Raw genomic sequence first — 20,531 nt, forward strand, 5'->3', positions numbered from 1 at the left:
TCTGATTTGAAATAGGTGTGTACGAGGAAGCAAAGAGAAGGTTTAGATATGATAGACTTGAAAGTGCATTAAGAACTAATGTATATACTTGACTAATGTGTTTGTGTTTGATTATCTAATGATGCAAGATATCTGGTGACTATGATTTGAATTTTTTTAGAGTGATTTTTTATTTTTTTCAGTGAAGTATGCAAAAAGTGTGTTGTGTTCACAACGATGATGTGATTCAATAACTTAAAATATGTATGCATTTTTCATTCTTGAATACCACGTACATATGCAGATCTACATCATATTAGTCACGTATATATTATGAGATCATATAATTTATATTGTTTCCTAATCTGGATTGGTAATAGATATTTAGATGTTGATTGATGTATGTGTTAAGAATGTTTGGTATTCAGTATATTGATAATTGTACGCAATTTTTATTCATGGGAAACATGTATATACGAAGATATGTTTAATGGAAGTCACATATATATTCTAATGTTTGAATTGATGCTTGGTGATGATAGTTGATTAAGTATGTATTATTTTCTAATATATTTCAACGATAGTCTTGATCAGGATGGTTGGTATTTGACAGTGTAGATTAGATTGGTTTGGTTGTGACTTGGTATATTGATCAGTGATAAATTCGCAGAATTGTGTTTATGTAATTAATTAAATATTGATATATATATTATTAGTTACTGTTGTAACTCAATATTTTAGTACAGTGATTCAATTTGACAGTGTTTCAGTATTTAGTGAGTTGAGATCTATATGGGGGTTTAATAAATAGGAAGCGCATATATATGTGGGCATCTTTCAGACCAGTCGCGTATATATTATGAGGTGAATATGATCAGAGTTTGTAATGACAATAGATTGTTTCTATGGTATTTATTGATGACTGGTATCTAACAGTGGGGTTAATCAATGGTTGGTTGATTATTATCTTGATTTGTTGAATGGTGTCTTGGCTTGATCAAGGATTGGTTTTCTTTAGTATTTAGTGGCTTGATGTTTGAATGATTCGGCTGGTTTATAGTGCTTCAGTGAGTTAGTATCTTTAGTGGTTTATTTTGGGCTTATTGTTGGTGTAGGTTCAGTTTGAAAATAGATGAAAGGTGTCCTGCGTGTTTCTGATGGTTGATTGACAGGTGGATCCAATATGAAACATTGTGAAATGCAATCCACTAGGTGCTAAGGTTTAGATCCTTAAGACAGGAAGTCATAGCTTCCTTCTAATGATAGTTGGTAAACTTGATCAGGGGGTTGTAGCTCCCTTCCAATAGGTGTTATAGAATGAGTGGAAGTTGTAGCCTCCTACAGGTAGGAGCCTCCCTGCTGGCAAGAGTATGCACTAGTACAAGACCTTAATGTAATAAATATTTCTTTATAATAAAAGAAGAAGACAAGGACAACAACAACGATGGTTTTCTCCCACATCGGGTTTCCACCTAAAATATCAGTGCCTTATGTGTTGATGCATTACCAATGTGTTATGATTTATATGCTTTTTACTACATGTTGAATGTCTAATGAAATAAGGATGCAATGGTTAAGTTAAACATGAGATGGAAACTATGAAAAAATTAGTAGTCTGAATATACGTGGTTTTAATTTACTGAAGGCGCATACACACACTAGTTTTTTGAATAACAATGACGTACATAGTTATGAATTTGATATTGAAATTTAAAGCCAATTAAAAATATTGATTCACACACCCCCCCCCCGCCCTCGCCCACCCCCACCACCACCACCCCCTAGGTATTTTTCCTAACAAGATTCAACCCTCAGTTCCAATTGGATTACACCTTGAGTAGAGTTTCAACCAAGAAACAAAAGCATAAATTTAAATACGCAATAGAACCTATATAAAATTTAGAAACATCCACAACATTTTTCCAATAATACCTATTTTCCATACACATCAAACAACAATGCTTACATCTTAGTTTATACTTCATGAAGAAGATAACTTGAACCCTTTTTCCATTGTTAGAGAAATCAAATCTAATTTCTAAAATTACTCTAAAACTCTTGCATGCTCAAATATTCTAAAACAAGTAAATTGTTATTTGGTGGCTCATTACGTGAGATGAAGAAGGTTATGGAGGCATAATAGACTTGGAAAAACTCCTCCACCCTTATACAAACCCAAAAATATCTAGAACCTATGATAATTAGGAAACAAGATCATTCACCTGCATCAAACTACCATGGAACAAAAGACTTCCTTATTGACTACTATCCATGAGTTCATCAAAGATACTAGTATGCCTAGACATATCCTATGCATTAGCTTGAGGCTATTTTACAAAAATCCTCTAAAGGGTGTGTTTCCTAAAAACATCATTGGGTTCACCGACTACTTCACTTATTGATAGATGGCATTTGAATAATTGAGTGTTTTCACTAGCTAACAAAGGGCTTACTTTACCATTTGGATATGAACCAATCAAGGAAATAGATTAACACTATCCCACAACCCTTTATGTAGTATCTAAAACATCAATAGGTCTCATCGTGAACCACTTCCAAGATAAAATCTTGAAGTATTTGTCATTTTGTTTTTGTGGTTTTATAGTGATTTGACATTGTTGAATAGATGTGTTTTTCAGATTGTTATTTCCACAAAAATGTAGAGAATTATAAATTCCAAAGCAAGATAGAATCAACAGCAATATAATCCTCCATGTGATTTTGTAAAGGATATCATAGTGTTAAAATCTCAATAAATTTATCCTCTAAAGGTTGAAAAGTTGGGTCAACATCACTTCAAGTGACAAACTTGCCTCAATAGGAGACAGGCCAGAAAAAATAGGTGTTATATTACCTAATCCATTTTTCTTAGCACATACCATAGTATCCAATCCTTTATCATAAATGTTTATTACTATATTATTCTTTCTTCTCTAATTTCACTAGACCATTCCCTCTATCATCATGCAATTGTCAATGTTTTTAATAACATTATGACTTGAAAACCACTCTTGATTTTCCCTACTTAAATATTCATTTTTCTTGACCAAAATACCTCCCTTCATATCAAATTTGGTTAGAAAGCCCATCACTATCTAGTATTAAGGTTTTTCCACATTCAACGATAACATTGCTTGCAAGCTCATCTACATGGTCTATAATAAAAATAGACCTTATAAAGCATGTTCCTTGGAAACACCTATAAAATTTCAAAATTGGTGACTAGACACTGGCTCACTCCTCCAAATGAGAAATAACATGTTCCAAATTACTTATAAACAATGTCATTCTAGTTGATATATGGTAATTCCTTATGATCATATTGTTTGTTCTTGAATATGTACACATTCTCCAACCCCCATCCTTCTTCAGAGGTAACATTATTGGAACAATATAAGGACTCATCATCTCCCTTACTAGCCCTTTGTTCTCCAATTCTTCTACTTTATTCTTTATTTATTCATTTTTCTTTGGTGTCATCTTGCAAGCTATCTTGTTTCATAAATTTTCTCATTGAATGAGATCTATAAGACGGATGATGCTTCTTATTGAAGGTAGTTCATTAAGTAAATCATCCATGACAATATCAACATACTCACTTAAAAAATCTTCAATTTTTATAGGAAGATTTGTCAAATTTGTGCTAGTAATGACTATTCTTAGCTTGTCAATCAATGCAAAATTTACCTCCTCATTTTTTATCTAGTGTAAGAATTCTTTACCACTAATCATCAACACTTTATGATTGACCTCCTCGGCTTCATTCTCATCTTTCAAAGGTATGGGCATATGATTTATTCCACATTCTCAAAAGTGTAAGTACTACTTATTCCATAATGGATCACTCCCATGTCAAACTGCCAAGGCCTACCCAAGAGAACATGACAAACATAAAGTGGCACACAATCACATGTTACATGATCTTTGTAACTCCCAATCTGAAATTCCACTTTCCATTGTTAATTTACCAAGACTTGGTGTCATTTTTATTCCATCATTCTAAAAGTTCTAAGTATTAATTCTTCCATCATGGATTAATCCCCTATCAAACTACCAAAGCCTGCCTAAGAGAACATGACAAACATCAAGTGGCATAACATCACATGTTTTGTGATCTTTGTAACTTCTATTCTAAAATTCCACTTGGCATTTTTCATTTACCAATACTTTGATATAGATTTATGAAGGAAAAAAATGAAATACAGATATGAATAGAAACATGGAGATACAATGAAAACAAAACTTCAATTCATTAATAACAAAACACTGAAAACTATTTACATGCAAAATGGAAATAAACTAGCGTAGGTGGTGGTAGCTTATCTATGAGAAAAGATGTGGCAGCTACATGTCTTCTTAATTATGTTACAATGAGGATCAAAGTCCTATTTATTATTGAGAAACAATGGAAAACTCTAAACTCCAAAAATCTAACCCTAGGAGATGAAGCACGAAAAGTCTATGGGTCCTATTGGGGTAAATTGGTACATAAACTTCACAGGGTCATAACTTTGGAATATGAGCACCGTTTGACAAGATACCTCATTAGAAATATTTATCCAAGGACTACAAAGTTTGATTGAAAATCCCTATTTCAAGTTATGGTTTTTCTATTTTTCCAAAAAAAATTCGTTTAGGGCCTCAAAACGGCTCCCAAAGTTCAAGATCCAAAAAACTAATTAAATAGTAAATTTTGCTACAATTAAGGAAGATGAAAGAAGCAATTGTGGGGGTCCAAGTGGAATAGGCGGGTTGCCACTAATATCCTTCTGGATTAGTCCTCCCCCCTTCTAAATCAATAGTCCCCATTTTGTTGAGTGCCTCCACGAGATGGGGAAAATTCCACTGAACTTGGTCCCTGGCGAGCCACTTGCCTTGGTGCAGGAGTTGGAACTTGGCCAGCTTTAACAACCTGATATAGTTGGATCTTCTGATAACGATTTTTCTTGATGTACGTGTCCATGATTTGATCAGTTGTGGCTTGTTCCATGCAATCGAGGTTTATCTCTATTGGTGTGAGTGTTCTGCAATGTCCAATGTGACCAGTATTGATGGAAAGTATGGCCCAAGGCTGTCCATATTGAACACTTGGTGTAGGCCAAGGAATGGGGGAATGCTAGGCTCAAAAAAACTCTCTCCCACAACCTTGGTGATGGTGTAAGGCCCATATCAAAGTGGTCTGAGCTTCTAATGGGCTCCGATAAGGCGTTCTTTCTGCAAATGAAACCAAACTTTGTCATCCACCTGAAACTTGTGTGGCACCTAATGTTGATCGTGTCACTACTTGTACTTGGCATTAGACTTCTCCAAGATGTCATGAACCTGCTGGTGGATGTGTTCAATAAACCTAGTTTCTTTATTAACCTCAAACTGTACATGTTTATATTTTGTCTGTGTAGTCGCATGAGGCATGGTGACATCAATCAGACATAATGGTTGAATCCTAGACCCACTTGAAATGGACTAAGACTAGTCAAGTTATGGAGAGCTTTGTTATGGTTGTGTTGCATAGAAGGAAGGCTCTCATCCCAAGTTCGTGGATGCTTGGAGTTGTACATGAAAAGTACTTGCACTATTATCCTATTGATAACCTTTATCTCGCCATCAGTCTTGGGATGGAATGTAGTCGACTTGGTGAGCTTGGTGTCCAATAGTGTTTAGAGGCTCAACCAAAATGTGCTTAGGAACATATTATCCCGATCTGATGTAATGGTCTGCAGGATCCCAAAATGCACCCACACTCATTCAAAGAAGAGTTTGACAGTGTCCTCTACTGTGATACTCTTCTTACAGATCACCAATATAGCCATCTTCAAAAATATATCCATGACCACAAATACATAGTCATTACCATGCTTGGTAGAAGGGAGGCCAGACAGATAGTCTATGGAGATGGATTCCCGGGATTTGTTGGGAGTAGGTAGAGGAGTGTATAGGCCTTGCTTCTTGATGGTTGGCTTGGCAATGGCACAAGAAGTGCAAGATCTAAAATATTTTCCAACATCCTGTCTGAGTTTTGGCCAATAAAAGTATTTTTGTAGTACATGCACAATTTTGTCCACACCAAAGTATCCTACGACCCAACTATAGTGCGCCTCCAAAATTAGCTTGGTACACCCACCTGAAGGAACACAAAGGTGGCCCAGGTAGCATAATAATGTGCCCTGTAGCTGGAAATTGAGAACTTGCTTGCCATCCACTAGAATCTGGTATGTGGTGGTGAACTCTGGATCTTTTTTATATTGTTTTGGCTATCTAGATGTCTAGTGACCATAAGAGTTGAGAATAGTAGTTTTTGCTGCAACTGGTGGATGACTGAGGAAATCTGCAACATGATTGGGCTATCATTTTTGTATTTAATGTTCAAGTGGAATTGACCACTTTGGATGGTGATCATTCTTCAACTTCCCTTGTATCTGCATAAACTGAAGAGTTCGGTGATCGATGTGGATAACCATCTCCTTCCCCCTAATGTAATGTTTCCATTTCCATCGAGCCAACACGATAGAATACATATCTTTATCATAGGTGGGGTACTTCTGAATTGTATCGGAAAATGTCTCACTATGATATGCCATTGGATGCTTGTGTTGGGTGAGGACCGCACCAATGGCATATTCAAAGTCATGTGTCTCAATTTCAAATGGCTTTGCAAGTCGAGAAATGTGAGTACAGGTGCAGAGAAGAGGTGGTTCTTCAACTCAACGAATGCCTTCTGTTGGGACTAAGACCAGGAAAATTTTTCTTTCTCTCCACCCATGGTAATCTGACTCAAAGGCCAAGTGATATGGGAGAATCCCAACATGAACATCTTATAAAAATTTGTGAGGCCCTAAAAGTTGCGAAGAATTGTTAGTGTGGTCAGGGCTGGCCAATCCCGAATGACTTGTATCTTAGCCAAATCTATGATGTAACCCAGATATTGGACCTGGCTCATGCCAAAGGTGGATTTATCCAAGTTGGCACATAGTTTGTGTTGTCGCAGGGTTTGAAGGAATCATCGAATGTGTTGTAAGTGCTCTTCCCAAATCTTGTTGAAAATGAGGATGTCGTCTAGATAAACACCATGTATGAGTTATTGAAGTGCCAGAAGATGTCATCCATCATCCTCATCAAATTAGTAGGAGAATTTGTTAACTAGAAGGGAATGAACAACCATTCAAAAAGGCATTCCTTGGATTTGAGGGTGATCTTCCATACATCTGTGGTCTCTATTGGAACCTAGTGATAGCCAGACTTTAGATAGATCTTACTGAAATACTTGGCCCCTTGAGTTGGTCTGGAAGGTCATCAATCCATGGGATTGGATATCTGTTCGTGAAAGTGATTTTTTTTAGTGCTTGATAATCAACGCAGAGCCTCCACGTCCTATCCTTCTTCTGTACAAGTCCAATTAGGCTCCCACAAGGTGAGGAACTTGGTTGGATGTGCCCTTTATGCATCAACTCCTGGATCTGCCACTTGATCTCTTCATTTTCAATAATGGAGTGACGGTATATCAGCCTAATGGGTAGAGGTGATTCGGGAATCAGATCAATTGAATGCTTGACCTGACAGTGCAAGAGTACCCTTGTGTGGAGGAGAAGATGTCTATAGTCCACAACCTTATCCACCTACTCTTACTACTAGGAGGAACCCTTCCAAGGGCCATGTATGTGGCCATGATCTTCCCCTTACTTTGAGATCGAATCAGAAAGAAAATAAATTTCCCGTTCTGGGAGATGATCTTACTACATTGCTTAGCAGAGATCAAAGGGATGGTGGTAGGCGAGGATATCTCCAGTGATCCAGGAGGATCTCCACACCTGCATAAGTTTACTTTGTGCACCATGAAGAAATTTGATGATAAGTGACAGAGCTTGGAATAATAGAATAAATGGGATTAATAATTCTATGCCTTATTTCATTTAAAATTGTAAATTGGATAATGTAGTAAGTTAGTGGAAAATGACTCACAAAATATTCGCTTATTTTCCATTTAAGAAATTAGTTGTGTGAGAATTCACCTTACAACTAATTTTCTATTTCTCAATGACATGTTGAGGTCTCTTGGCATGGTTGAGATCCTTGAAGTTTAGATTTTACCATTTTTGCCTTGAGTAAGTTTTAGATCCTAGAATTATGGATCTTATTCTTCCTTAAAATGCCTTAAATTTCAATTATTGTGGATATGGGGAGTTGTGTCTTTTTGTTGGGGAAAAAATATATAAATTTCGATGTGAGCTTTTTATTTTTCGGGGGGGATGGGGAGAACCTTTTGGAGAAATTTTGGTGGGAGATTTTTAAGGATCTTTGTAAGAGATTGAAACCTTGTTCTGAGAGAAAATGTAGCCGTTCTAGTGTTGAGGAAATGTCTTTTTATGTGTGTGCCTTTGGACATTTTGTGAGAAGGAAACTCTTTAAGGAGCATGATCCACATACGATGAGATGTTTCAACCCATTGTAATAAGGAGAATGCCTCAGAATTAATAAAGCGATTATTAGTTCAAAAAATATTCAGAGACATAGCCCCTTCCCCCAAGGTCAAATCTGTTATCATATCGGTGTTATGATTATTCCTGGTTGTTTGTGTTGCTTGTTTTTTTATGTTTGACTTCTTTGAATAATGCTGATGTGATGGTAAATCATTATTTAAATAATGTGTCGCTCATGTTCACATGCAAAATCATGTTAGTAAAAGGTCCTGTAATGAGTATTATTGTTTAAGTAAGTGTCAGCAAAAATTACTCGGATCATCTAGTATCTTGTATAACTTATTTCCCAAAGTAATAGTAATAGTGTGAGGCATAGACTCATACACAACATGACACTTCCACAAGTATGGTTTGCCTAATAATACATCACAAACTTCAAGAGGATAAACATCATAGAGTACCTCATCCATGAAGGGCTTGATGTTGTTGGGAAGGTGACATTATTGGCTAACGTGGAGATCTTGTCCTCGGTGAAGCCACCTGATGGTGTAGAAATGTGGGTGTGGTGTCGTTGGTAGGTCTAATCGCTTCCTGACCTCTGCTGAAATGAGGTTCTTTTGCCTCCCATTATCGATAATGAACTGTAGTGGAGAACCCTTCATCCACATCTATGAGTGGAAGAGACACGTCCCCTCCTTTGGATCTTCAAACTCAATCTTCTAGATCTTGGTGGTGGCAACGGTGGCATTGGGCACGACATCAATAGTATACTTCCCTTTGTCAGTCCCCTTATCGGGTTCCAACTTAGAGTCAGAACATGCATCTGACTCTAGTGATTGCTTGGCTCAACTCTCACTTCTGTTGTGATTGGGGATCTTATGGAATTCACACCACTTTCCAACATTCTTCTTTATCTTCGTGGTTTTTTTATATGCTTGTGCCTTGAGTGACTTGTCCTCAGTCACCCCGCCTTGGCTTTGTCCTTTATTATGTGTTTTGGGGGTGCTCTTTTCGTGCTTCCAATTCACAGATCCAAAGTCGTGCTTATGTGGTTTAGTTTTTTGTTAAATCTCGACATCATATCGGTATGCTACACCAAGTAAGTAGATGTCCAAGAACTCCATTTATTCCTGAATGTATTTGTGCAAGTAATCATGGGACTTGAGCACTAAATGTTGCTTAGAGTCCTTGATACTCAAGTTTTTTCGTAGAGTATGAAAATTATTTGTGAGCTCATGCACATCTTGGTCCCTTTGTTATCGTAGTGTGGTCCATTGTATGTACTTGTCCTCATAGCTCCCCACGAAGTAATATTGCTCCTTGACAACGTGTCGAAAAGAGTTCCAAGAAGGGGCATCTGTAAATAGAGAGGGTTCTTTGGCCCTTTTATAATAGTAATTTTCCCACTAGCCCTTGACATGGGGAGCAGCCTTAAGCAGTGCAAAAGTAATATTATCCCTATCAGAGAAACTATGGACTGAAAAGTAACCTTCCAACAAGTTCAACCATTTATCTACAACATTTGTGTCTATTTGACCTTCAAATATAGGGATATCAAAGTTTACTTATACCTTGAAGGGGACAACACCTCTAAAGTGACTGTTGGATGAATATGCGTCATAGGTGGGCATCCGACGAAGGATTTGGGAAGAGTTTTCCATTATTGCATTCCTTTGTCACTCAAGGGCTTCTTCGAGCAATATTTTGAAAGGATCTCCTGCTCCCTTGTCTTTCTTTTCTTCTGCCATGGAAGGTCATCAGGGTCGGCGAGGCCAATCTTGCAAAGGTTCAACCTATTCGAGCCCTAACACCTTACACCCCAACCTCGTTGGGGACATGCACATAAAAACAAAGAAAGAGCAAACTCCTCTGATACTACTAATCCAGATTTATGAAGGAACAAAATGAAATACATCTAAGAATAGAAACATAGAGATACGACGAAAACAAAACTTCAATTCATTAATAACATACTAAAAATTGTTTACATGAAAAATGGAAATAAACTAGCTCAAGCAATGGTAGCTTATCTTTGAGAAGAGATGTGGCAGATATATGTCTTCTGAACTGTGTTACAATGAGGCTCAAAGGCCTATTTATTATTGAAAAACAATGGAAATCCTTAAACATCCAAAAACCTAACCCTAGGAGATGAAGCACCAAAAGTCTATGGGCCCCATTAGGGTAAATTGGTAAATCAACTTCCCAGGGTCATAACTTTGACATACGATCTTTGTTTGAAGTGTACAATACCTTGTTAGAAACATCTATCTCGGGACTACAAACCCCTATTAGATACTTTGTGGTTGCCTATTTTCCAAAGAAACATCATTTAGGGCCTCAAAATGGATCTAAAATCTCAGGACCCAAAAAGCTGCTAAAAGTAGTAAGTTGTGCTATATTTAAGGAAACTAAAAAAAATAATGGTGGGGGTCCAAGTGGAATAGGTGGGTGGCCACCAATATCCACCTCGATCAGACTTGGTGTATTTTTTGCATCCAAAACCCCTTATGAGGATTTGAATGTGCTTTTTTAAAGCCTAGTTTATCAACCATTTTAATAGGCACAACATTATCAGTACTTCGACTATAATAACCTTACCACATTTACCCTTCGTCTTGCATGTCATTCTGAACAATGTGCTTTTTCAACAAGTTCTTAAATCTCCTTGTTAGACTTAAGAAAGACTCTTTTCATGAACAATGACTCTCCCTCTTTATGTGCATCTTCATGAGGAGACGATTCTACACTCCCCTCTTGGATAATATGTGCATTCCGTGGGTTTTTTGAAGGATTCTATGGACACTCATAGGATCTATGGCCAACATTTTGTTATATCTATTTAAAGCATTTTTCCGAAGAAAAAAAACTCTACTTGTACCTCTTAAGTAAGGGGTTTTACCTCTAAAAGCCCATCATCACCTCTTCATAATTGTTTTGGATAATGTGAGCTCTTGGCCTCTTCTTTCTAAACTTGCAGATTGTTTTGGATAATGTGAGCTCTTGGCCTCTTCTTTCTAAACTTGCAGCGAGCCTCTACCATTTTGTTGTCCTCTACCTCTTAAAATTTTATCTCTACCCATCAGATATTGAGTTTGCTTTCTAGATAACTTCTCCTCTACCCTAAAAGCTTATTGGTATGCCCCTTCCACTGATCTTGGGAATAAGTGGTTAATTTAATCTTGGATGTTATATCTGAATCCATTGAAATATCTAGCCACCTTCTTAGAGTCTTTTTAAGTATTACTAACTCTAATGATCAACCTATAATTTTTTTCTATATAATTCTTTATTTAACATTTTCTTCTATCTAAAATTTAAAAAAATACTAGTTTGATGATCTTCAAACTTAAACTCACATTTCAATTTAGCCACTATCCTACCATAGCATTTGATTTTATAAAAAGTTTAATTTCTTTATTCTTTATTCTTTCTTCTTATACTTCATCCCACCAAAGGGGTATAGCCCTTTAAATATGATTAAGGCTAAACTTGAAATTTTTTGTCATCATTTGTATTCTAAAACTCATAGTAATTTTGATTTGAAACACACATTTCAGTGCTTGATTTTATAAAAAGTTTAATTTCTTTATTTTTTATTCTTTCATCTTATACTTCATCCCACAAAAGGGATAAAAGTTTAATTTCTTTATTCTTTATTCTTTCATCTTATACTTCATCCCACAAAAGGGATGTAGGGCGGTTAAATATGATTACTGCAAGCTTGAAATTTTTTGTCATCGTGTGTATTCTTATACTCTAACAATTTTGGTTTGAAGCTAACACCGAATATTGCTCTAACCAATCTCTCTTTAGGTCCCTCTTCTTCAAGCTTTGCCTCTTCTTCCGTCGCTGACATCTCGTGTCAATTACCCGTCTGCAAACATGCCTGAATATTCCTTATCTCTTGAAGCAACGCTGCATTGGCATGTTGTCTCCCCGAACCCACTTTTCCTCCCACTACTTCTCTTCTCGCTCTTATTGCCATCTCTCAGATGCAACTTCTAATTTGTGCTCTGTTACCAATAAATGATGCAGGGTTGTTCTTTTCTTCAATCTGTACAAGATATTTTTCTTTTGACTCCACATTAGGAAAGGAATCCATCTGAAATGCTAGAGATCTGCATTCTTTGGAATACCATCAACCGCAAGAACCAAACAATACCGACCAGAATTTGCGTTTTTGCAACTAGTGATAACAAAAATTTAGGGTTCGTTTCAATCACGGAGAAACCTCATATAGGCCTAAGTTTTCAGCAGATGAATTAACGATCTACACTTGTACCCACTTGCAGGATGTGGGTACAGAAACTGCAACTTAAATTAATGATCCCAATCTGGTGATTCGATTTCAGTCGCTACGTCCTCTTCAATTCGTGAATAAAGAGATAGAGAACCCAAATGTATTCATGCAAGTCTTGACGTGTCTACGTGGATGGAAGGAGAATAGACTCTAGATAACTTCGCTGGCTGAATTTCGGCCTTTCTTTTCCAGTTGATAAATCTGCTGCCAGAGTATTAGGCATCAATTTCAAGTGCCACAATTTCAAGGGATTAACTAACTAGAAAAAGATTTGGCCCTCGATTCCCAATGGAGGATGGAATGGGTAGAGTTTTAGCTAAGAAACAAAACATAAATTCAAATACACAACAGAACCTGTGTAAAAGTTAGAAACATCCACAACTCTGTTCCAGAAACCCCTACTTTCCATACGCACCAAGCTACAATACTTCCATCCTAGTTTATACATAATGAGGAAGATAACATTAATAGAGAAATCAATGTTATCTTCCATTAGTAGAGAAATCAAAACTAATTTCCAAACTTACTAAGACCCCTACATGCTCAAATGTTGTAAAATAAGTACATTATTATTTGCAGGCTCATTATGTCAGATGAAGGAGGTTATGGACGCACAAGAGACTTGGAAAAACTCCTCGTTCTGTTTACACGTCAATACTTTCGAATATGATTTGCATGCCATGCTGAGGCTGTATAGTAAGCACAGCCGCTGGGGCATGCTTGTAAGAAGGGGAGAGACTGAATGAAAATCTCTGTAAAATCATGGCCAGAACACTCTTGGCCTCTAACATGGCAAAATTTTGGCCAACACAATTTCTTGGCCCCAAGGAAAAAGGAAGGAAAGCATTTGGATGAACTGCTGCCTTTGAAACACCCGCTGCAAATCTCTCTGGCTTAAACAAGTTTGCATCTGGACCCCAAAACTTTTCATTGTGATGCATTGCCAAAATTGAAATTGACAAGGCTGCATCTTTCGGAAGAGAGAACTGGCCAAGCTTGATTGCTTTGTATGCTTTTCTTATTAGCCTAGCAGCAGGTGGATATAGCCTTAGAGTTTCATTTAGCACCATAGTCATCTGCAAGCAAGATGAAAAAAACATCAATACAACGTAAGAGAAAAAATCAACTAATTAAAATATAAATAACCTCAGAGGTTACCAGGGTAATCAGGGAAACCAGAACCAATTATTCTAACTTAAAGATATAATGACATCTTGGATTGAAAGGCATAACACCATCTACTCAAACTATTATATACTGTTACAATTACTAGACAAATAATCAACTAATTAAAATATTAATAGCCTCAGAGATTACGAGGGTTATCAGGGAAACCAGAACCAACCCATCTAACTTAGAGACATAATGACACCTTGGATTGAAAAGGCCTAACACCATATACTCAATTATTATGTACTGTTGTAATCACAATTAGTAATTCTTATTTAATAATGTTGACATCAAAATGATCAAATCTCACTTGGAGATGACTGGGCAAAGCTGAGTAAGAACTGATTCAAACTTGGAAAAAACTGAGAATAGTTCTCAAAAATAAAAATAAAAATACACAAAATTCCATTGATGAATCTACATACTACAGAAGACCATCGATTTTACATGACAGATCCCTAATTGCCTGTGGTGAAATTGGGTCGGAAAAATAAACACAGCACTCTTTTTTATTCTTTTATATTTTCTATAAACAGGTGACTGAGTCTGTAGAGTCACACTCACATTTTGACATGTAATTCTGTATTGAATTCATCAGTCAATCGAGCAAGTATGGTTAGTGTATTTTCACACTCACGACATTGAAAATCAATTACTTAGGGTAACAACCACTTTGGGAACATGGGACTAACTCTCCATTGACGGTAATGATAAGGGTTTGGAACTTTACTGAAGCCTATTATTGTGAAGCCTATTATAATAGTGCAACAGAAAACCCCAACATGCTATCAGGACCTTGGCCCAGTTCAGTTCCTCCCAGTTCCTTAGTTGCATTTGAGGGGTGTTAGAGTTATCATGGCACTCACCTCATTGGGAATCAATTATGTGAACCCACTCAAGATATGACTACCCCACAAGTATGACTTGTCAGCTGGGAAAAGCTGACTAGTCTCTTTTATCCAGAGAAAAGGGTCGTTTAGAATCAGACTTGCATTTGATTTGCAAGTCTGTACAGAATTCATCTATCATTCGAACAAGTCTAACTCCTCAGACTCGGAAAAATTGACTAGTCTATTTTTTCCAGAAAAGAGTCAAAGTAGACAATCAACTTGGAAGATTCTAGACCCAGCTACTGGATGTATTGGAGCCGTTTCTTCAGAGCGTTTCTTCAGAGAGAATAGTAGACAATAGTCTCGGAAGAGTCAAGGTCCAGTTACCGAATCTATCGAATCATAAGTAGTGGTGCCTACTTGATACTGATGTAACCAGATGGACCTTCTTCTGTTGTATGGATGTTTGATAATTTGCTATAAATAACTAGGATTAGAATAGAAAAAATGCTACCAGACAGTAGATGCGCGGTGCATGTTTGACAATTTCCTATAAATAACAAGGATTAGGATTGAAAAATGCTACTATGGTTATAATAGAAGAAATGCATCCTAGCCAGAATTGAAGAATCATATGGTTGAGTCCACATTCGAAACAAAACAAAATCCTTTTACATGATGGGTTTGTGAGCCGAATTTTGCAACAAAATTGCTGTTAGCATCATCGAACTGATACAACTAACGTGGTGAGCTAGAAATTGAGTAATTCAAAATAAATAACAAGATTTCCAAAACGATAAAATGTCGATAATCATGTCGGAATCTACCTTGGGTGAACCAACTTGCTTGATCAACTGACAACTGGTAGGATCACTAAAAGGTAGCCAGCGGTATTCATAACAGACAGGGCACAACAGGGGATAATAATGGACAAGTCACAGTGAATTTTGTGAAAGCTATTGAACAGTTTCTTAATAGTCTAACTCTATGGTGGGTACCACAGAGATGACTTCCAAGTTAGGAGCTACTATGTTATTTCTGGAATCGTGGCAACTGCAGAGAGAAATTCGCTGTCCATGAGTAAACGTTTCTCTGTATCTTACTATTCATAAGAGCTCTGAAGTAAACATGTCCCAATTATAAATAAAGTTAATGGTCTTGGTGAAGGTAATTATCTTTATCATCGCCATTAATTCGAAAATCATATAATATTATTTTTGTAAATAGTATTCTCCTTGTTGCTCCTCTTCATCAGAAGTCGGTCAGTTTTGATGACAAATGGATGATTTGACAAGCACACAGTGATGCAGTAGCGTGTGGCAGTGGTATACAATACAATTGGCAGTCATGTCTTTCTTATCGAAAGTATGGCTTACAGTGGCAACCTTCAATAAGGTAAACAGGCAATTCAACTTAGGACACATTTCAACGTTTAGATTAGAACTCCCTATATAGATCTAAACCAACGGGCTATGGCTATACGGATCTAAAGCAGAAGACATTCCTAAGGAAAGATGCAGGGACTCTTGAGCTCGGGCCAAAAGCAAACATGCTAGTTTTTCTTAGTTATGTAGAGTAGGGGAACTTGTGTAACCACCTTATGATTCCATGGTAAATCAATCTTGATGGTCATTTATATTTAGTTCTCATGAAATATATGATGCGTTTTCTAGACTAAAATGTTGGCTGGAGTTTTGTTGGTTAAGAAAATCCCAAAAATGTATTAAACAGAATACATACCGATTTCATCCTGCTAAGCATGTCCGCATCTGGTATATCTGTACCACAGACATTAATAACTTCTTTCCTTAATATTTCCTGCCATTCCGGGTTTATCGAGAGCAAGAATACTGCCCAAGTCAGCAGATTGGAAGTTGTCTCGTGGCCTGCAAAGAAAAATGTCTTGCATTCATCCATGATTTCATCAATAGTCATGCTTAGATCTCTTTGGGACCCACCCAATTCTTTCTGGTTGGCAGTCATCATGATTCCAAGCAGGTCACTTCCGTAACCAACCTGGGTTCTTGATGTTGTTCTGGACTCCAGCCTACTCTGAATTATAGAATTCAGGATTTCTTTGATTCTTCTGTCAATCTTCCAGGCATACCTGTTCCTTCTGGTAGGAATAGATCTGCAAAGGTCAACTAATATAAGTCCCTAATCTTTAATTGTAAGTAATTGAAACATTATTCCTTTTTAGAAACACTATGAACTATCTATAGCACTCAATAAACCTTTATGCAATGGATTATGGCATTAGCCCATAGAACAACAGGCCCCAATGGACTATTTAAAAAACATAAACCGAAGTACAAGTACTAATGAATTTGCAATCACATGCAAAACTCTATAAATGAAAGATAACTATATTGCAATTACTGGCTTCCTAGGATGTAGACAGATCGTTCAGCTTCAGCAACCATCGCTTGTAATTCTCTTTGCAATTCAAATACTTCTTTGCCTTCATTGTAACTGCTACTGAATGCAGTATGGGCTATGATGTCTGCTGTTAATGTTCTAAACTCGCTGTGAACATCAATTTCTTTGCCATTAGAGTCTGCCTGAGACATCATCTCTTGCCAATTCTCGAGCATGGATGAAGTGCAAGCAGCCATTTTCTTCACCATTGGCTGTCATTGGTAACATGAGAACACAACTAACGTCAATACCAAACTCTACAAGACTCCAACCCTCAAGGACTCCCTAAGAAATCGTCTAGTTGATGCACATTTTTGTTTAGCAGATAGAATTTGCCATGCTAGAGGAAAACACTTCTAAAAGCAAGATATTACATTGTCATTACTTTAAAATTTTACTCCAATCAATAAGCAAATCTAATATATTTTTTAAATTATTTAATTATACTTATTAAATATCATAATTATTATGAGGCACCCAGTTCTCACTAAAATTGGACTTTGAAGTTCTGCACCAACGTATCAATAGTAACTTGGTGCATATATTTACCTCAGGCACCCGCCTTTACATTGTAGTTTGACTTGGGATTATGCACCAGAGTGATGAGGTCAAGTTATAAGCATATTCAATGGTCCTAGACACATTATAAGGTGACAATAGTTCTCAAGTGCCAAAACTTTCAAATCCTTAGCCTTCATCTATTATCAAGTCTTAGAGTAATTGTAAGACATTCCAAGAATCCAAACCTTAAGTTTATCAACGTTGAAGACAGGGCCCACGATCCTCCTGTGCTTCACCCATCCCAATCGATCTACAAAAATCAGTCCCCGCCCTAACAAAGCCAACACAAAGGGCCTGGGTGTCTCCTTTCCATAGTAACCAAATTTATTCGATAAAACTTCCTTGATTAGCTCTGGCTCTGAAATATACAGCCTTGGATGGGTTCCATACCAATAGAAAAATGTCTCTCCTGAGCAAAAACAGTTACCAAATACTAATCAGACATTGATTTCAACTTTGACACCATTGGAAAAATCCAAACAACTAGCAGAAAGCATATGTTATAAATTCATTGGCCTAGCAGTTTGATGCCTACAAGATCAAAATTTGAAAGTAAAACAAGCCATGAAGGAAAAGAGAATGAATGGCAGAGATAACCATATAGCTGAGACCACTTATGGTACTGTGGTGTGATTCTAGAAACAATGTCATGAGAAATATTCTGCATGGGCTGTGCAAGAGCCTCCCTGATAAGCTCTGTGTACTCTGGAACACTCCCAGTGAGTATTCGGTAAGGTAGACCCCTTATCCCTTGGGCTGTATAGGCCTTCTGGAATGCATAAGGCCTCCATATCAAGTCCCTAAAGAGTTTGACGATGATGCTCCCAAACAAAACAACTAAAATGGCAACCAATGCTTCAACATTGCATCCAATCACAGTATCCATCTTCAAAACCCCACACAACACAATATTATTACAGGGCTAGTTCACTCTATTGCCCAATAGTTCTTCTGTGCCAATGAAATTTTCACAGAAATGAACTAAGACACTGAATAAAATTTTTACAGAAACGAGCAAAGACGCTTCATATTTATAGGCGCAATTGGGACCTGAAAATGCAATAGAACTGCACTCAACTCAACCTTACAGTGCCACGATCACAACCCACAGTTTATCTTTCACCATACCTGATCAAATGGCAACTTCAATAATTACTTACTGATACCGTACATGACAGTGACGGTTAACGAATCAGAGATTGGAATAGTGGAACAATTTAACCAATGATATTTGTCATTCCGCGACCATCTAGAAGGTCAATCATACAAATATCCATCTCAACTACAGACGTGTGGTTAAAACCATATATGCTATAATTTGAGGTGTCGGCAAGCTATAGATATGGATATATTCTATATTTTTTATGGACCAGATGGCATTATCCATTATTCGTTGTGTAGAATATATTTGAAGAGGTAAGGAAATAACAAAGAAATACCAACTGATAATCCAGGTGTCGAACAAGAACACTGTTTTAGTGCGGAAATGACATGATAATGTGGACGTGGTTTCTAGGTATCAATGACCGAGAAGGAAAGCAACACGCCAGACATTGCTTCTCTTTATGTTTTTTCCAAATCAAGTTAGTGAACGTCAAATTAAATTCTTCATTCTTAAAATGTTTGAAGGTATGACATAATACTTCAGTTTTAATTGTTTTGCATCGAATTATAAATCAAGTGACATAATAATAGGAATATCTTTGGTAAAGGGCCGAAGAAATATATTGTCTGGATTTTTATTATAGAGCTTTAAAATTTAGATATATACTTTTATAAATATGTGTTTTTTTATGCTAAATTTAAAATAGTTAAATATTATTTTAAAAATTAATATTAAAATTTAATATTTTTAAAAAATGAATATTAAGATTTAAAGTTTTGGCGTTTAGAAATACTATGAGTTCGATTGTCCCTTACTTAGACAATGCCCACCTGTTTATATGTGTCACCTTGAATTTTTAAATAATCCTAATGGTTAATTAGATAATATCAAAAAAAAAAATGCTTTTTTTAAGTTTTAAAAAATTTTAATTGGTTTGTTTTTAATCATAGTTTAAAAGGTTTAGCTTTTTAAATTTAATTAGATTGTTTTTAATTATAGCTAATGCATTTTGTATCATCAGAAAGAGGCACGATGACGGAGCTCCCGAATATTCTGCCTAGCAAGGGTTTAGGGTAATTTTTTTCGGTTTACTGCAGGCTCGCCGTTTACCCCGCAAACCTTCGGCTGGCTCTCTGACTGCGTCCATTCCCTTTGCTGCTACCTTCTGTCGCCAACGGTCACGGTGCCATTTCCCTGTGAATATGGAAGAAGACATCGACTTCGAGGAGGTGGATTACTCACCAGACCCGTTTCCCAACCAGCCTATTTTTGGAAGCCCTAACCCTAACCCAACGTTTTCTGTTTCCCCTCCGCCTTTCGTATCTGCTCTGTCATGCTCCGCCCTGATGGTAACCCTCCCTGATCTCACAGCATCCTCCCTTCATCTTGGCACCCTCTCTATAAACTCACTTGCTTTGGATTGTTCGCCGCTCTCCCCTGGTACTCTTCACCTGCTCATCACGGTCTCACCGCCCTCGCCCTCAGTTGAGCCAAGCCCTCCAGATGACATTTTTCATCTGTCTAGCTCTCCACCGCCTCAGGATCAAGAGAGGACTGAAGCTGCAGATCACACAGCTGGGGGTTCTTCAAATCTCGGCTCCATCTCATCAATTTCTACTGCAAATTCCCCGTCAGGATGCTTCGAAACACCTGTGATTAGGGCATCTCAATTTCAACAGGACAGGCACACTCTTTCCGACCCACTTCAGGATCATACTACAGCGCCCCGGACTAGTAAGCGGAAAGTTAAG

The 20,531-nt window shown here is 37.1% G+C and overlaps 1 protein-coding gene across 1 annotated transcript; it reads right to left on the bottom strand.

Annotated features, from left to right (window-relative positions):
- Positions 1-13,055: 13,055 nt before the first annotated feature.
- LOC149246135 (cytochrome P450 709B2-like) lies at positions 13,056-18,686 on the bottom strand. The gene is made up of 5 exons (XM_089457830.1): positions 18,273-18,686; positions 17,861-18,084; positions 17,076-17,326; positions 16,437-16,827; positions 13,056-13,772 (listed from the first exon to the last, which is right to left on the bottom strand). Exons 1-5 carry the CDS (start codon positions 18,559-18,561, stop codon positions 13,341-13,343), a joined length of 1,587 nt encoding a protein of 528 aa, XP_089313956.1. The 5' UTR covers positions 18,562-18,686; the 3' UTR covers positions 13,056-13,340.
- Positions 18,687-20,531: the final 1,845 nt, after the last annotated feature.

Source organism: Pinus tabuliformis, chromosome 7, assembly GCF_031772625.1.
Source record: "Pinus tabuliformis cultivar Carrire ecotype Pingquan chromosome 7, CPIR1, whole genome shotgun sequence".
NCBI lineage: Eukaryota > Viridiplantae > Streptophyta > Pinopsida > Pinales > Pinaceae > Pinus > Pinus tabuliformis.